This window comes from Dendropsophus ebraccatus, chromosome 6 (assembly GCF_027789765.1).
Source record: "Dendropsophus ebraccatus isolate aDenEbr1 chromosome 6, aDenEbr1.pat, whole genome shotgun sequence".
NCBI lineage: Eukaryota > Metazoa > Chordata > Amphibia > Anura > Hylidae > Dendropsophus > Dendropsophus ebraccatus.
This window is the reverse complement of record NC_091459.1, coordinates 104,410,039-104,427,849: the sequence shown is the minus strand read 5'-3', so window position 1 is coordinate 104,427,849 and position 17,811 is coordinate 104,410,039. Positions and strand designations below refer to the sequence as shown.

The window sequence follows — 17,811 nt, the reverse complement described above, 5'->3', positions numbered from 1 at the left end:
ATGGTACAATGTAATGTACAAAACAGTGGAAGTGATATTATAGATTGATATGAGACAAGAGGTGAAGAATAGGAAAAAAAGAACAAAGGAAAGTTAAAGAAAAGAAAAGGAAATGTTAATAAAGAAGTAATAGTGTTATATGAAAGAGATACACGAAAATGCACAAGGATAAAAGTTCATGGTATGGGAGAAGAAAGAAATAAAATATAGGATGTAGAGAAATAGTGGAGGTAAAGGGAAGTTTGTCATAGTAGATGGCAGGGATTGAGGACAAGCAGGGAAGCGAGAGAAGAAATCTTTGTTTGGATGTTGTAGATACATCACATGAGAGGAGACAAGGAGCCACAAATATAATGTGTCACGTGATACATCACACGCCTTATCCAGTGCGCACAATGTATCAGATTATATTTGCATTTCAGGACTACAGTTGGATGTGTTGAGCAGAGACATTAGGTTATATGGTGGATTATAGAAGTTATATGGCTTCTATACAACATATAGTACCAATAGTAAAGAGAAACATATCAAGATGGGTCAGAATAAAATAACAAAGAAGCCATGGCACATTTTAGCCAAAGTTACAGTAAAACATGTTGGTGTGTTACTATGTAGACCTAACCAAAATGTATTAAGAGCTATACTTAACGCGTTCTATGGCCGTCATTGGTGCCATTGCCAGATTTATGCGGAGCATCGCCACTACACAGTTAACAAAGCCAACTGCTTCAAGCCCTGGCTGCAGAAGCCCCACCATAATCATTGAGCGGGACCACCCCCTGGACTCTTAAGCATTAAAGAAATGAACAAAACACTAGTTATTCCCAACAAAACTATATATATATAAATTTGCTCAGCTCCTCCTGCTCTATAACTTTTGTTGGTGGATCACACTGGTTTTTCAATATGACACATTTGCTTCAACAACAATAGTTTTTTCCTATGTATTTCCTAAGTATGTTTGCCATGAGGCCAGTTTGAGTATGCCCTAGAGGTGTGGCATGTAACTAACCTATATAAGTATTTTAATACAAAAACCATGTAGTCAGGGGTGGGCCACTCACTATCAATGATGTCAGACAGTCCCTGGGCTCCCAGCAGCTCTCTCAGACGTGCCACCTCATCCTTAAGTTCACGGATCAGACGGTTATTTGGATCTTCATTGATAACAGCATTGCATCGGATCTGTTTGGCACGGTCAGCATATCTGCAAGGGGATACAACATCTATTGTAGACTACTAAAATGGTGATTAGACTATTCAAAGAATACAACAATGGACATAACATGGATAAAGAAATAGTAACACCTCATTTCAAATATAAGTGGTCTACCTCATCCCTGAAATACCTGCGTATTAGGCTTACTCCCACGTATAGCACCTTATATGCTGCAAACTTTCCACAACTGTTTAGGGATCTTAGAGCCCTTTTGGGGAAGTGGGCTCCCTAATATATCTCTCTCCTGGGTCGCGTAGCCTCAGTTAAAATGACCATCCTGCCAAAACTCCTTAATTACTTTGAAACCCGGTTCGGGTCCCCCTGAGTGAGCTGAAAGCTTTGCAGGGAGCGACCTTCCGCTTTATATGGGCTAACAAGTGTCATAGGATTCCAAAATCTGTGATGATGTATAGTAAGACTCAGGGCGGCCTGTCGGCCCCTAACATCCTTCACTATTATTGGGCCACTCACCTATGTCAGGTATCAGGATGGGCTTCGCCATCTACGTATAAATTGTGGACAGTCATAGAAAAGTTGTGGCTGGCCCCTATTCACCCGAACTCCTTTCTGTGGACTTCTGCTCCTCCTGCCTGCCCCTCTTCTCCCATGCTTGGCCCAATCCTTTTTTACTAGACAAATATGGTCTGCATGTGCATCAAAGTTTGGTCTATACTCCCGGGATTCTCCTCTCATCTCCTTCCTACTGACGCCCTCCCTTGAGGTTGGCATGTCCTCCCCGATGGTGCGGCACTGGATTGGTAAAAAACTGTTTCAATTCGCTGATATAGTTGACCCCCTTATGCAAAACCTCCTGCCCTTTGAGAAACTTAGGGCCCTATTCCACGGGACGATTATCGTTCAGAGTATCGTTAAATCGTTCGAATCTAAATGATAATCGTTCGTTTGAATAGCAGTTAAAGATTAACGACCGAACGAGAAATCGTTGATCGTTTAATATCGTTCGCAAATCGTTCGAATTGAATAAGACGTCGTACGGTCGTTCGCAGTAGTGACGAACGCAATAGCGACAACAAGACGACCAAAAGAACGATCATAAGTAACGATTATCGTTCCATGTAAATGGGTGAACGATTTCAGGTCTTTCGCAATAGCGGTCGTTTGGATCGTTTATGATTATGTTAATAAAAATCGTCCCGTGGAATAGGGCCCTTAGAGAAAAGTATTACCTCCCTGGATCAGAGTACCTCTCTTATTTTAGTATTATTCAAAAAATTCCAACAGCACTTCCCGATATCTTCAAAAACGTGAAATATTTATTCAATCACATCAAAAAAACAAACAGTGTGGCACAGCAAAAAATCAAGCGACGTTTCTCCCGTCTCACACGGGCATTTTCAAGCTCATATCCCCAAGTGATAATCAAACTTTTATATCAAACAAGTGACTAAAATTTACATTCCATTGGTTGTTTCAAGTGTCCATCTTTTACAAGTGTTCTCTGATAGGAGGCAATCAAAGTCCATCTGTGCCATTGTGTTTCAGTGAGTTCTTTGTAAGGCAATGTGCAGTGTTAACCCTTTTTGTGCTAAAGTGAGTGACTGCTTGAAATTACCCACTAGCAAGTTCCTCATAATAAAGGTAATAAGAAATACACAGTAATAAATAAAATAAGTCCATCATAAGTGTAGCAACGAAGAAGGATAGACAGCACTATGTTATCCACATCATTTGGATCTTTTCAATGAAAATGCCCGTGTGAGACGGGAGAAACGTCGCTTGATTTTTTGCTATGCCACACTGTTTGTTTTTTTGATGTGATTGAATAAATATTTCACGTTTTTGAAGATATTGGGAAGTGCTGTTGGAATTTTTTGAATATATCCTCCAGGATCCAAGGTCAGGATCATCCAGCCGGCACCCACAAGATGTTTGAGCTCCAAGCTGTGCTGCTTGCAATCCTTTTTGCATGCTTGCTTGCTTATTTTAGTATTAGACATTTTATGCGATCAGCCTTTGGTTCCCTCACGGTCTCAAAACCCACATCCTTTAAGCAGCTGATACGGGCAGGCGGCTCCACTAGAGGCCTACTCTCGGCTATTTACCAAATTCTGAACTCGCCTATGGGGGACTCACCGATCCGGCACAAATATATGGACAGATGGGAGGCTTCATTGGGTATAACAATCTCCCCTGAGCTTTGGCAGGTGATATGGAGCAGGGCAACTACCTCTTCTATTTGCACGAATTATAAGGAGACCCACTACAAACTCTTGATGTGCTCGTACCACACTCCTGAATTAATTCATAAACTGAATAGCAATATCCCTTCAGTGTGTTGGAGATGTAATGGCTCAGTGGATGCCCTGCTTCACATCTTCTGGGACTGCCGCTTATTGTGTGCGCACTGGTCTACCTAACTAAAAGGATAGTGACCTGGGTATGCTGATCCGTTTCTACCACTCCCTCCCCCACCTTACCCTCTTGTTTTTCCCCACGTCGGTGTGTCTCTGTGTTTTTTGTGTGGGCTGGCGTCTTGCCTTCACCAATCATTCATTTTCATAGGTACTAGTAGTTGACATGATGTTTTCCATGGTTCTGTTTACTATGCATTTGACTGTATTCCTTCTGCCACAGGCCGATATCGCCTTCTCTTGGCAGGTTGTGTTTGCCTTTTTATGATGCCATGTACCTCATTTGGCTTCTATTTGTTTTCCCTATTTCCCACTTCAAGAATTCCTGAAATTGGTGCACTGCCATGCTCATGACCATCCCTTATGCAACTTGTGAAAGCATATGGTGTTTTATCCACACCAAGGGCAGACATGGCATGTGTACCATGGCCCAGTATGTTTGGGAACCCACGACTACCTTAAAAGCAGGATCCTATTGAAAATACATAGTTGCTTTTTTTGTTGGGTTTGGGTGACATGTGTCTGCTTTAGAGGTGAGGAAAAGATAGAACATCTCACCGTAGGGTGCTTAGGGTCTCATCATAGTTGATATCTGCAGGACTCAGAGCAGCAACCATAGCAGTGCGGGAGTTTCCACCTGATGGACACAATACAAAAACTGGTCATTTTCTGAAGTTTTCCAGAAAAATTACATATTAAAAACAATCATACATTTGTTCCTATGTCATAAGTTTCTTACCACTATTGACAGTAAGGACAGTATTGTGTGAGGAGCCCTGCTTTCTGACTAAAGTGTGGAAGCCTTAACAAAACCCTGACTATCAGTCAATAGGTCCATCTGTCACAATATGGATTTGCAATAACATTTTGGTTGTTTATAGAACAAAAGGACAGCTGTTCTATGACTGTAAAAATAAACTGTAACACAACTAAATTATAGACCAGGAGCACCAACATGCAGAACCAAAAAAATTAAGGTAGCTAAAAATGCTTAACTAGTGCTGCACCACCTTTATGTTACAGATCCTTAGAAGTCTCATCAATTAGACCCCAACAATCAATAGTAATGGCAAAACCAGTTCTGCAACCCCATCATTCTGCAGATCCATGGAGGTCGGAGTAGTCAGACGCCCACAATCAATAAGTAGTGGCATAACCTACCAATATGCAATCACCTAATATTGTCAGAAAACATGTTTTCCTTAGAACAAATATATTAGTTCAGGATACATACAGTAAGTCCTGTTTTGTTGCTCAAAATTCTCTACTATAGTGATGGCACAGCCATTTATCAGCCATGTTGATTTACAACAGAAGAATGTCATGCATGGTGTATATGTAAAATGTATTGTAAAATGTAAATGCATTACCTAAGTTCTCTCTTAGTAGCCATGTGAGTACAGAATCTCGATATGGAATAAAGTCTGTCTTCTTCTTTTTCTTGTTCTGTCGAAGGAGATAAACAGCAGGTAAGATGGTAGAACTACCAATGCTTCTTGTGGTCATTCTATGGGCCGGCTGATTCCGCATTGCGCCGAAAGAATTGACATGACAATGCGGAATCAGCCGGCCCATAGAATGGTGTCTATGGATCTGGCGGAAAGACGCGCGGCCGTGAGCGTGCACAGGCAACGGAATTCCGTGGAATTTATCCGCGAGAATTCCGTAGTCTGAACCCGCCCTAAAGAATCTTAAAACTTCAAAGCTGGGGTTGAGGTGGTTCTGCACCTTCTAATATTCTAATACCAGCTTACTCAATACAGTATATATGTATGTAGTGTGTATCTATGTGACCGTTTGATTTATTGCCAATATATTAAATAACCAAAATCTCACCTTATTTGTTCCAGAGTCCTGCGGAAAAACAAGAGAAATGATATTAGCTATGGGTGTAATTTACCCAAATTATAGCGCTCAATGCCAGTCTACTGCATTAAACCCTAACAGGATATTATCTTGTACTGCAAAGAGTATAGCATCGAGAGAAGACAGTAATATCCTTTATAAAGTAGTGATTAGGCCACATCTTAAATATACTGTACATTCACATTTGGGCATCAATTAACTAAGATATGAGAGAGTTGGTGGCAGCTCTTAAAGGGCCAACAAAAAGTTGGAAAGAGGTATGAAATATCTTAGTTATGAATAATGGATGACAAAACTCAATTTACTATAGCGAAAGGAAAGCAGGTGATATAGTACTATAAATAAACATGTAAACTGCCTCTATGAAAAAAGCAGTGATCACTTTTTTTTTGTTGTATGACATTCATAGGGTGGCCTTTTTTTCGAACCACTAGCTATGTAAGGGTATGTTCACATAGCGTATGAGACCAGCCGTTCCGTGACCCGGCCAGGACACGGAACGACCGGTCTCGGATGATCTTTGGAGCCACAGAGTTCTGATGCGCGCCCACATCAGAACTTCCCACAGCACACAATAGAGTAAGCACCCTGAGCATCTCGCTCTATTGTGAGAACTGACGAGTCTTCTGCGGCCGCTATTCACTAAATAGCGGCCACAGAATCTCCGGCAGGGATCCCACAGGAAGCAATGTAACGTACAACGGCCATGGTTTTACGAAAATATATATTGTGTGAACATAGCCTAAGGCCTCATACACCCATCCTTAGTGAAGCCTGTAAATGTGGCCCCACAATTGCGGACCGCACTATGGATGTGCATCAGTAGTGCTCTGCAATTCACAGAGCACTGCATAGAAGACAGTGATCCATGCCGTAGTTACTGGTCTGCACTCCGTCAACCATGGCTCCGTCCACATATACAGACGTTTGAATGGAGCCATTAAAATGTATTGGTCCTATGTTCTGTCTGCAATTGTGGATAAAAACTATAGAGGTGTGAATGAGGCCTAAGTATGTGACTACAATAAAAGGCTGCTGGTGCTTTTAATCTGTGATCAATAAGGATGTATGAAATTTTATGGTACACTTACCATTTCAGCAAGAGCAGAAATAACTTTCCCCAAGGTTGTAAGAGACTTATTGATATTTGCGCCTTCCTTTAGGTGGAGAAGAAAAGGAAGAAGAACCAAGAGTGAATAATATATGTAGGGCAGCATTGGTCATAAATGCACATTTATAAAATATGGCGGGATTTATCACATCCCCACATTCTCCCAGTTTCCCAGGACCGGATCCATCTTTTTCCAGCACCCGGGGAGGAACGGCAGGAAACAAGGCCGACTTCAAAGCCAGCAGCCAAACTAGCAGAATCCCAATAGGAATAAAGCGATTTGTTTCGTTCCTACTCTAGATTCGCTCATCTCTAACTCAGACCTGTCAGATCAAAACTTTAGACACGTCTTTATAGCAAACAACTGACAACTATACCTAAAGGGAAGACCATCCTGATCTGGGTGAGATTTTTCTTTTATTTATTCAAACATCTAGTCCTGTGAAGGACAAAAAATTATTTTTATCTAAATTTTAAATGGCCACCTTAAACTGGTTAAACTGTGAATAAAAACACATTTCTAGATGTCCTGGGTGCATATAAGCCATGCATAAGTATACCTGTAGGCCTTCTGTTACATATGGTGGCCATACCTAACTATGTCTATAGTAGGAATTATGTAGCATCAAATAACAGTGAACAGTCTAGCTTTCAGAATAGCAATTGTATAGGCTTATATACCTGGTCTAGCTGACACAATTATTAGGATTTATTAGACCACACAATAGATCACATGATAGACAACACAATTGGATGAAGTCATTATTGTTTGAACCATTGTGTAATTTATATTGAAACATTTTTCAAACAAGATAAAGCATATAAGAATCTCACTTTTAATCTTGTTCCTTTGGCTCCGGTGGAATCTGCCCTCTCACTTCCTGCAAGGTCCACAAGGCTAATTTTGCTAACCTGTGAAGAAGAAGGATACAATTTTCTCAAATAATATTAGCATAATACAATTTGCATGTCATAAGAGGCTCCTTCTGACACTGAACAAGTCCGGCATAGTTATCTGTGTATTGCGGTCTGCAAAATGACTGTCTCAGACGCCACAGCACTAGAGCTGCCGCCGTAATGATATTTCATGACTAAAGCTTTAATATCAGTCTTGATGGGTTCAACCTTATTTGCCACCATCTTCATATAATCTATATATAGAATAGAGTTTTAGTTTTAAAAACGCTATGGAAGTTTTTCGCCAATGGGTTCTGCATAATATAGTATTTTAGTTTTTAGGCAGGAGGAGACTGGAAGAGGAGATAAAAGGATGGATATAGAAGTAGGATGGGATGCAGAATAGAATTACCAGTATTATAGATTCACAGCAGATATCCAAGGCAAGAATCTTTTTCTAGAAAATACTACTGTATCGGCCAGGTGAACATCTCAGACATCGGACGTTTTTTGACCTAGCCGGGTCAAACAACGATCGATGTTTACACAATGTGTGAATATGGCCTAAAAGTGCAAAGAATTTCCAATCAGGTCCGAATTAGTTGAGTTTACTATGTATTTATTTTTTTCATTTTATTAAAAAAAGGTGGAAGGAGTGGTGAGGAGTGCTAGAGTGCGGCACAAACGCTCAACTTCTCTTTGACTCTCCATTACAGTAGGAGACCCAAGGCTGTGCATGATCCACTGTCCCGACAAATTTCAAAAAGGCACCATGCTCACTAGGGGACTGCCAACTACAGTACACTGTCAGTGCCTCAGGTAAGGCCCGTGAGCTGACAGATTCCCTTTAAGTGTAGGAAAGTTACTTGCAGTTTAATATTAACCCAACAGGTGGGGCTCACTACACCTTATGTACAAAGAATTTAAATTACATAGATACTGTCAAGTTGAGACACATTTCCCCAGAAGTCCCTCACTCTCTAGCCTGCTGCCGAATTTGCATTGTGAAGTCCAATGTGTGTGAGGGCACCCTTAACATTTAAAAAAATAGAATAAAGAAATTGCTTTGAAGGGAACCAATCAGCTTGATCTACTGTGCAGCTGCCTGAGCATACCAGTCGCGTCTGCAGCAGTAGCTTTACATCGATGAAATAGGAGTTTTATTCTGGCCCACCAGGCTGGGAGAAGGGAGGCAATGAGTCATCTAGGTCTCTCTGCCTGTCAATCATTCCTGCAGAGGCTCCCTGCCTATATGACTAGTTTCCGCCCCTTCCCAGCCTCATTTTCTGGAATAAAACTCCTTTTTCCCCCTTGTAAAGGTACTGTTGCAGACATGGCTGGTATGGTCGGGAAGCTGCACAGTAGATCTATACTTAGCAGCCGGGAACCATGTCAGCACAATGCAGAAATCAATAGTACAGGCGATTAATAATAAACTTTAATTAATAAACTTTGTAATTGGGTTTATTAACCGAGAAATGCATTTTTATCATGAAAAAGCAGTTTGAAGCTCTCCCCCCTGTCTTTATGGTTTTCTTATGGAGAGGGGAGGGGTTGAAGGAGATGAGGCATCAAAACAGGACAACAAAGAGTTAATTTACAGCTACATCACCAGGCTATCTCCTCTGAAGTCAGCGCTGACCTCTCTGACCTCTGAATATGGGCTTTAACACAGGTCCCGCAGTGTAATTCTTTGTTTTCTGCTGGAGACTAATTTCACTCCTCCCCCCTACCCTCTCCATTGGTTACACAGGGCATGTCTGATGTAAATGAGTCCATATTTCCTGATAATGAGCAGTGAATGAGAAAGTGGAGGGAGGGGGGGACCTGGGGAAAGTTTTTGAATGCAGATAATGGCATATTTGCCTAATAAACCCAATTACAAAGTTTCTTAAAATCGCCTGGACTATTGATTTCTGCAAAAAAAAAAAAATGCGACAGTGACACTTTAAAATAAACAGCTGCTCATGTGTCCTGTCATACTCCTCAGAGCCAATGATGGCTGCCGTACAGAGGTGACCATAAAGGCTAGGAATAACAATGTCCTCACAAGTACAGTGGATTTTAGCATGTCAGTACATCTAGTCTGATGGTAAAAATATTACTGACAATGTGCCATTTAGCACAAAGCCATATTGCAGACCTGTACTTATAATACACTTACAAAGCCACAAACTTTTAGCTGAAATTTTATTTGTGCTGATTACAATATATTATCGACCATTCTCACCTTCTCTGTGCTGGTCTGGGTGTCAGCATCGTGTCTACGTTGGGTGAAAATGATATTAAACACAGCGTGGGAGCGACTGCTCGTCTCATTCATGTTTGTAGCCGCAACAGTTCTGTGAAGACACAAGCAAACATTACAGCATATAGAATCATACAAGATGTGGTGCCGGCCATTGGCCTGTAAGAGTGGTTCCCATGTTTATTATTGAGGTACCCCGGATCACAAGTCATGCTGGGATTCTTTAGTGCTGTATATAATTAAAGACTGCTTATACTGTTCATGTTGGGTCAGGGTTTTTATTTCATGTGAAGCCAACAGAATGAGCGAGACTGATTGCTAAAGAAGGTGTTGGGAAATTCTGCATATGTCATGTGACTACAAGCCCCAAACTCTCTATGTGAGGGAACATGCTCATTACGGAAAAGAGGTGGAATTTCCAATTGGATGCGGAATCCACTTAAAATTGGTCCTTTCCATTGGCTCCGACAGACTCAGGTCCCACTGGCTTTACCAAGAGGCATGTCCCTCTAAGTAAATCTGGCCAGGTAAATGGGGTCATATCATCTTTTAGTTAAGACTATGACACTACCCCCCTCATTCCAATAATGCTGCAGAGTACCTAGCTTTGTTGCCAGAATCCATTAGATCTTGAATGTCTTGATAGGAGGTAACAGCCAGCTTTGACAAGTCTTCCACATAAGGTCCTAGAAGGGGGTGCTCACGGACACGAAGATTCCCCTTATTCTTTGGATTTAGCAGGTCTCTAACACGCTCACAGTATATCTCCATATAGCTGACCTGCAGAAGCAGTGGTATATATATGCATATATAAGTAATCTTCTGGGAAGAAAAAGAAACTCAAGCAAAACACCAAATTACAGTGAAACATATAATCCAGCATTGTACATGGTGGGCACCCTGAAGTGCCTGCAATGGTTGACTATTAGTGACTCTTTACAGTACAATACTACATGTCCTGCACTGCTCTTTACCTGTGCCAAGACAGCTCCATTTTATTTTTCTGGGACCCTGTGTAATCTGTACAGGACCCTGAAAATGCTTCAGTCCTCTATAAAGCAATTTACAGTCTCCAGTAGCTCTTTCTGACTGTTGTATGTAAGAACTTGCTTTACCCATATTAGTTATCTGCTTATTTTCCTTTAAATCTTTATTTTTTTCTCATTTTGGGGTTTCAGATTCAATGACCATATTTCCATAGAGTTTTGGTCTCAACATACAATGGTTTCAACATACAATGGTCGTCCTAATACCAATTAATTACTAAGGCTGGGTTCACACTATGTATATTTGAGGCTGTATTTGGTCCTCATGTCAGGTCCTCATAGCAACCAAAACCAGGAGTGGATTAAAAACACAGAAAGGCTCTGTTCACATAATGTTGTAATTGAGTGAATGGCCGCCATATAACGGTAAATAACTGCCATTATTTCAATACAACAGCCGTTGTTTTAAAATAACAGCACATATTTGCCGTTAAATGACGGCCATCCACTCAATTACAACATTATGTGAACAGAGCCTTTCTGTGTTTTTAACCCTTTAAGGACAGAGCAAATTTCGATTTTTGCGTTTTCGGTTTTTCCTCCTTGTGCATAAAAGGCCATAGCACTTGCATTTTTCCACCTAGAGACCCACATGAGCCCTTATTTTTGTGTCACTAATTGTACTTTGCAATGACAGGCTGAATTTTTCCATAAAGTACACTGCGAAACCAGAAAAAAATTCAAAGTGTGGTGAAATTGAAAAAAAAAACGCATTTTGTTTATTTGGGGGAAATGTGTTTTTACGCCATTCGCCCTGGGGTAAAACTGACTTGTTATAAATGTTCCTCAAGTCGTTACGATTAAAACGATATGTAACATGTATAACTTATATTGTATCTGATGGCCTGTAAAAAATTTAAACCATTGTCAACAAATATACAACACTTAAAATCGCTCCATTCCCAGGCTTATAGCGCTTTTATCCTTTGGTCTATGGGGCTGTGCGAGGGGTCATTTTTTGCGCCATGATGTGTTCTTTCTATCGGTACCTTGATTGCGCATATACGACTTTTTGATCGCTTTTTATTACAATTTTTCTGGATTTGATGCGACCAAAAATGCGCAATTTTGCACTTTGGGATTTTTTTGCGCTGACGCCATTTACCGTGCGAGATCAGGAATGTGATTAATTAATAGTTCGGGCGATTACGCACGCGGCGATAGCAAACATGTTTGTTTATGTATTTATTTATTTACTTTTATTTATAACCTGGGAAAAGGGGGGTGATTCAGACTTTTATTAGGGGAGGGGGCTTTTTACTATTAACAACACTTTTTTTTTTACTTTTACACTTATACTAGAAGCCCCTCTGGGGGACTTCTAGTATAAGTGCTTTGATCTCTCATTGAGATCTCTGCAGCATAGATATGCTGCAGAGATCCATGAGATAGGCACTCGTTTACTTCCGGCTGCTGCAGCCGGAAGTAAACGAGTGCCGAGCCGGGGACGGCGCCATCTTGGAGCGGTCCCCGGCCGGCTTCATTTGCGGAGATCGCTCCTCCGGGATAACATCCCGGAGGAGCGATCTCCCCACTAGACACCAGGGATGACGCTGCGTCCGGTAATCGGATGCAGCTGTCAACTTTGACAGCTGCATCCGATTACTGTATTAGCGGGCACGGCGATCGGACCGTGCCCGCTAATACCTACGGTCCCGGGCTACACGCGGCACCCGGGACCGGCGCGGTTCAGAGCGGGGCCGCTGCGCGGCCCCGCTCTGAACTCCCTTACCGGCATCAGGGCGTAAATTTACGCCCGATGTCGTTAAGGGGCTAATCCACTCCTTGTTTTGGTTGCTATACAGCCTCAAACATACAGCCTCAAATATACGTAGTGTGAACATAGTTATATTGTATGTTGAGGGACCACTGTATTAATATTTTAGAACTTGTAGTGTGGTGTGTAATGAATTTACCCCTTATCTTACAACATACAATGGTCGTCCTAACACCAATTAATATTGTATGTTGAGGGACCACTGTATTAATATTTTAGAACTTGTAGTGTGGTGTGTAATGAATTTACCCCTTATCTTAATATAGCACCAACACATTCCGCAGTGCTGTACACATATTGTAATCATCCCCATCAATCTCTGGCTGCAACAGGGCTTGCAGTTTACATGTATTTTCCTGCCTCACATACAGATGAATAAGAAGCCATCCAATCTATTAGTATGTAGGTGGAAAGCACCTCAGTTATCTATCTAGTCTTTTGCTCTCAGTGACTTTGCATTCTTTGTCCATTATGTTCAATAAGCTCCATGTAATACGAAATGTGCTACTGCAGTGAAATCTGGAGCCGCCTGCCACTTCTGGCATTCTATCAGCCAGACCCCCCTGTGGGATTGACTCATAAGCTGTGGAGCTGTCACCCGATCTTTAGACTGCTCTATGGAAAATTCATTTTTCATATAATAATGATAATAATAATATTAAGAAGAAGAAGAAGAATCAACTTTTATTCTTTATTCCATGTACTGTTCTGCCACCTTCCTCCTGATCCCTATTACATGTGGAGTCATGGAGTCCGATAGCACATACCTCTACAGAGTAAGACATGTTGTCATTTGTCGTGTCACTGATCCGAGAGAAGAGATCTTCACAGAGCTGAAACACAAAGGTTTGATCATGTCCCTTAGCCACCCATCACATACATAAAATATGATATACATATAATTATATACATGACTTGTCACTTGGGCCATCAAGTCACAGTCATCAAGAGGTTAACACTTTACAGACAGTGTAGGGTTAATTAATAATTCACAGACGCAGAGTATATCTTGAATATTTCATAGACTGTGAGGCATCAATGAATAATTCAGATAGTGAGGGGTTAAAGAGATTAAAAGCAGCAGGTTAACCCCCACTTGGACAGCGAACCCTTAAAGAGAATACATAGGAGAATTAAGGAGAATACATACACACCGCCGCACGCTCATTTTCTATATGTGATGTCATTGTTATAATGACAGGAAATGAGAAAGATGCTCTCGGCTATTTAGGTGAAACCTTTAGAGACAATAAATGTCATCTCGGCTGGATATAATGATGTGAATGACAAGCGTGCCTCACGGTATGACGTCTATTGCCTTGGATAACCTTGTGACTTACAGCGACCTTCTAGCATGGTGAGACAGGCCGAATGTATATAAAACCTCACTATTGTATACGTGGATATTTTTATAGTTTATAGCTTTATGTACTGAAGAGAATTGGTGCAGATCTACAGTGTTGCTGTAGAAACTGAGGTCAATGTCATAAAAATGAGTATAAACAGTGATGGGCAGTAGATATAGAGCCCGACCCCCATCAGTCATAACCCAATGTGTTTATTGACTTATAAAGTTGGGGTTTACACCAAGTGATTTTGTTTCCAAACATAAAGGCGTCTGGATAATATGAGCAAAATAAAACTTGGCTGATCCCTATTCCATTCCCACTGCACATTATAGTTATAGCAATGACAAGAACTGAAGGAATATTGATCCAGTGGGATCATTTGCATATTGCTGCTAATATTCTTGGTCAGGCAGCAAAACTTAGTCTAAAAGGCTCTAATAAATTGTATTTAAACTTAAAAAAAATAATAGCAACAATTGACCCAGGTATCTCATAGCAGAAGAACAATATTTTATAATAAATGACAAGTCCAGCCTCAGGATTTTTTTTCAAATTAAAGGGTACGGGAGGAACATAACAAAAAATACTTACTCACCTCTCCCTGTGCCTTCCTAGCGCTGGATCGCTGTTCCAGGACCCCCGCTGGGCTCCAGGATCTCCAGCAGAGCCAACGTCATGACCTGGCAGATGGACTGGACGCTCAGCCAGTCAGTGACTGGGACGGGACACCGCTCCAGTCACTGATTGGCTGAGTGGGCTGTCCATCAGCCGGGAAGGGCATTTTCCCCACATCATTACAACTTGGGGGAAAATGCCTTCTGCTTATCGTAGGCAGGGGGAGAGGTAAGCAACGGTAGCTTGTTATTTTCTCCCCTGCCCCTGCTGCCTTTCACAACTTTGCCAGGGCGGGACTTCTCCTTTAGGAACAACAATATTACGGCATAAGGCAACGTTCATTTCAATATTCTACCCTACATGGCACATATTTGTTGCCAACCTATCAAAATAGGATGTTGACGTATACAATCCAAGGGTACCCAGCCAATAGTAAAGTTTCAAGTCAAGTATTTATATATTAGTCAATAATCCTTAATAAAATTACTATTACTATAGGTGTGGTGAATCAGGCAACACAGCTAGCTTTTTTTCTGCTGAGTTGTTTACACAGAGGTGAGAGCACTGTGTCTGACTGTAAAGAAAACACTTCTTCCTGCAGGGCATACAGCAGCTGATAAGTACTGGAAGTTTTTTTTTTTTAAATAGAGAAATTGTACAAATTTGTATTATTTTTTGACATCAGTTATTTTAAAAATATATATTTTTTAGAGATGAGCGAACCTCGAGCATGCTCGAGTCCATCCAAACCCGAAAGTTCGGCATTTGATTAGCAGATGCTGCTGAACTTGGATAAAGCCATAAGGCTATGTGGAAAACATGGATATAGTCATTGGCTGTATCCATGTTTTCTAGACAATGTTAGAGCTTTATCCAAGTTCAGCAGCCCCAGCTAATCAAATGCCGATCGTTCGGGTTCGGATCAACTCGAACCCGAACCCGGTTCGCTCATCTCTAATATTTTTGCATACCTCTGTAAGAAGTAAAGGATTTTTTTTCCAAGTAAGCTGCTGCCATAGATGTCTGGAGAAGCCCTATTTTGTTATTACCTGGGGTATGATTCCTTGTTGGTTTGGCTCCTGTTTGCCCATCATGGTATAAGATTTACCAGCTCCAGTCTGTCCATAGGCGAAAATGCACACATTGTATCCCTCAAAGGCATGGAGCAACATCTCTTCCCCAATATCACGGTAGACCTGTTGTTGTCCGGCAAACTGACTGTCCTCATCCTGCGTATGAGACAATATCATTGTTTCAGAGTATACTCTCAATATTTGATGTCACAATATCATTTAAGGTGCTAAAGAATCTCACAGGGAATAAGACAAAATATTTACTACCAGTGTAACAGTGATGGTCACCGCTTTCCTCTCCATCTCTTTTCACCTCAAAATTCTGCAAAATTACTGCAGTCAACGCCTCTCTCTATGGCACAGTGCAGAACTGAAGAGTCAGGCTAAGAACAACCATAGCAGAAATGCTGCAGCGGCAAATAGACCAAAGCCAGAAGTGGATTCTAAAGGAGTGAGAAGTATATCTCCAGCCTGCTGGATCCATTTCTGGAAGCAGAAAACCTGCAGCATTACAGCTGAGCCCCCCAGCTGTTGCAGAACTACATTTCTTATCAGGCCTTGACCAAAGCTTTGCTTTGGCTGTCCGGGCATGATGGGTATTGTAGTTCTGCAACAGTTGGAGTGATGCGAGTTTGACACCTGTGCCTTATAGTGTCTTGTTATATTTAGAATTTCTGTGAAGAACCTACAAAGCGCATGTATGTAGTATCATTGCCACGTAACTTGATGCAAGATGTCTATGACATATGACTTGCAATGAGCGAACTTCAGAAAAGTGTTCGGGTTCAGCCATGTGGACAAACCCAAGCCATGGACTGTATCCATGTTTTCCTGGCAGTCCTAGTAGGGCGGCATACAATTTCTCCAGACGCCGCGAGTTGAAGGCTGAGAGTTTTGGTTTGGCAACATGGCTGAACCCGGACACTTTTCTGAAGTTCGCTCATCTTTAGTATAATAAGTTTTTTCCTGTGACCATTTATAGCTGGCTAAAGATCTGTGGACTAAGTAGAGGATAATTTTGGTGGCATCTGCTCTTTAAAGTGTCGGTAGATCCTATCAGAATTGGCCATATCTATATGCCGCTGCCTTTTTCCTTATTCTCCATATCTGTGAACGATCACTGTCAACCAGATTGTAATAATCATTGGATCTGCTCCATCTGGTAATAGGGTCCTTCTTATAGTCCGACCTACTGAACAGAAATTCTATGTATCTATTCAATGTATGGATGTGTAGGTTTAGCTCATTGATACTCACTGAAGTGTGCGACCAGTAGGAGTAGTCGAAACTGAAGCTTTTTGGAGTTTCTTTTGGCTGTTTTGGGTTGATAATCGCTGTAAAGAAGATGAAAAGCAACTTTAGGAATATTTCAATGCAAATGGAGACAAAGACAACAATATACATCAGCCAGGACATTGCTGCTTACAAAATCTTCTGTTACCGCTTAACATCACCATACTCCTAACCCCTAGTGGTAAATGAGTATCCTACAGGCATCATGTAGGGAATGTTTACAGACCTTAAATGCATGAGGCTAAAACCAGCTCCCCCCCCCCCCCCAATGCGTTCACCAATTGCCATGCAATGTTGCTGACCAATCCTATCGCTTGTAAAAAAGCACAAAGTGTATGTCACAATAAATGGCCGGAACACAAAATTAATACAATAAAAAAAGGATAAAAACTTTACATAGCCTTGTCCCTCATCGTCCTATTAAGGCATGGGTCTCCAAACTGCGGCCCTCCAGCTATTGCAAAAATACATTTCCCATCATGCCTGGACCGCCAAATCCAAAGCTTTAGCTGTGCAGGCATGATGGGAGTTGTAGTTTTGCAACAGCTGGAGGGCTGCAGTTTGGAGACCCATGTATTAAGGAATTACTGTGTATAGGTTTTATTTTATAATTGCCTCTAGACCAGGGATGTCAAACTCAGTCCCTTCAGCTGTTTCAAAACTACAATTCCCATCATGCCTGGACAGCCAAAGCTTTAGCTTTGGCTGCCCAGGCATGATGGGAATTGTAGTCTTGAAACAGCTGAAGGGATTAAGTTGACACCTTTGCTCTAGACCATATTTTGTCCTGCTTGGCTTTAGGATATATTGTGTGACACTTTTAGGCTATGTTCACACATATTATAACACCAGACGCGGGTGGCGTTCAGTATGTTCCTGCAGCCGATACAGCAGTATCGGCTGCAGGAACATTATCTTTTTACAATTAAATTAGGGCACTGTTGG

At 41.4% G+C, this 17,811-nt stretch overlaps 1 protein-coding gene across 12 annotated transcripts in view; it reads right to left on the bottom strand.

Moving 5' to 3' along the window:
- KIF1A (kinesin family member 1A) overlaps positions 1-17,811 on the bottom strand; it is a 105,085-nt gene that overhangs the window by 41,961 nt on the left and 45,313 nt on the right. For all 12 annotated transcript variants that reach the window (XM_069975489.1, XM_069975490.1, XM_069975491.1 and 9 more), the window contains exons 3-13: positions 16,831-16,907; positions 15,550-15,729; positions 13,304-13,369; positions 10,315-10,493; positions 9,696-9,807; positions 7,403-7,480; positions 6,549-6,614; positions 5,428-5,445; positions 4,962-5,037; positions 4,150-4,228; positions 1,065-1,207 (exon numbers count right to left, since the gene is read on the bottom strand). In XM_069975489.1, the coding sequence (XP_069831590.1) occupies positions 1,065-1,207; positions 4,150-4,228; positions 4,962-5,037; positions 5,428-5,445; positions 6,549-6,614; positions 7,403-7,480; positions 9,696-9,807; positions 10,315-10,493; positions 13,304-13,369; positions 15,550-15,729; positions 16,831-16,907 (1,074 nt within the window). The remainder of the gene's footprint in view (positions 1-1,064; positions 1,208-4,149; positions 4,229-4,961; positions 5,038-5,427; positions 5,446-6,548; positions 6,615-7,402; positions 7,481-9,695; positions 9,808-10,314; positions 10,494-13,303; positions 13,370-15,549; positions 15,730-16,830; positions 16,908-17,811) is intronic.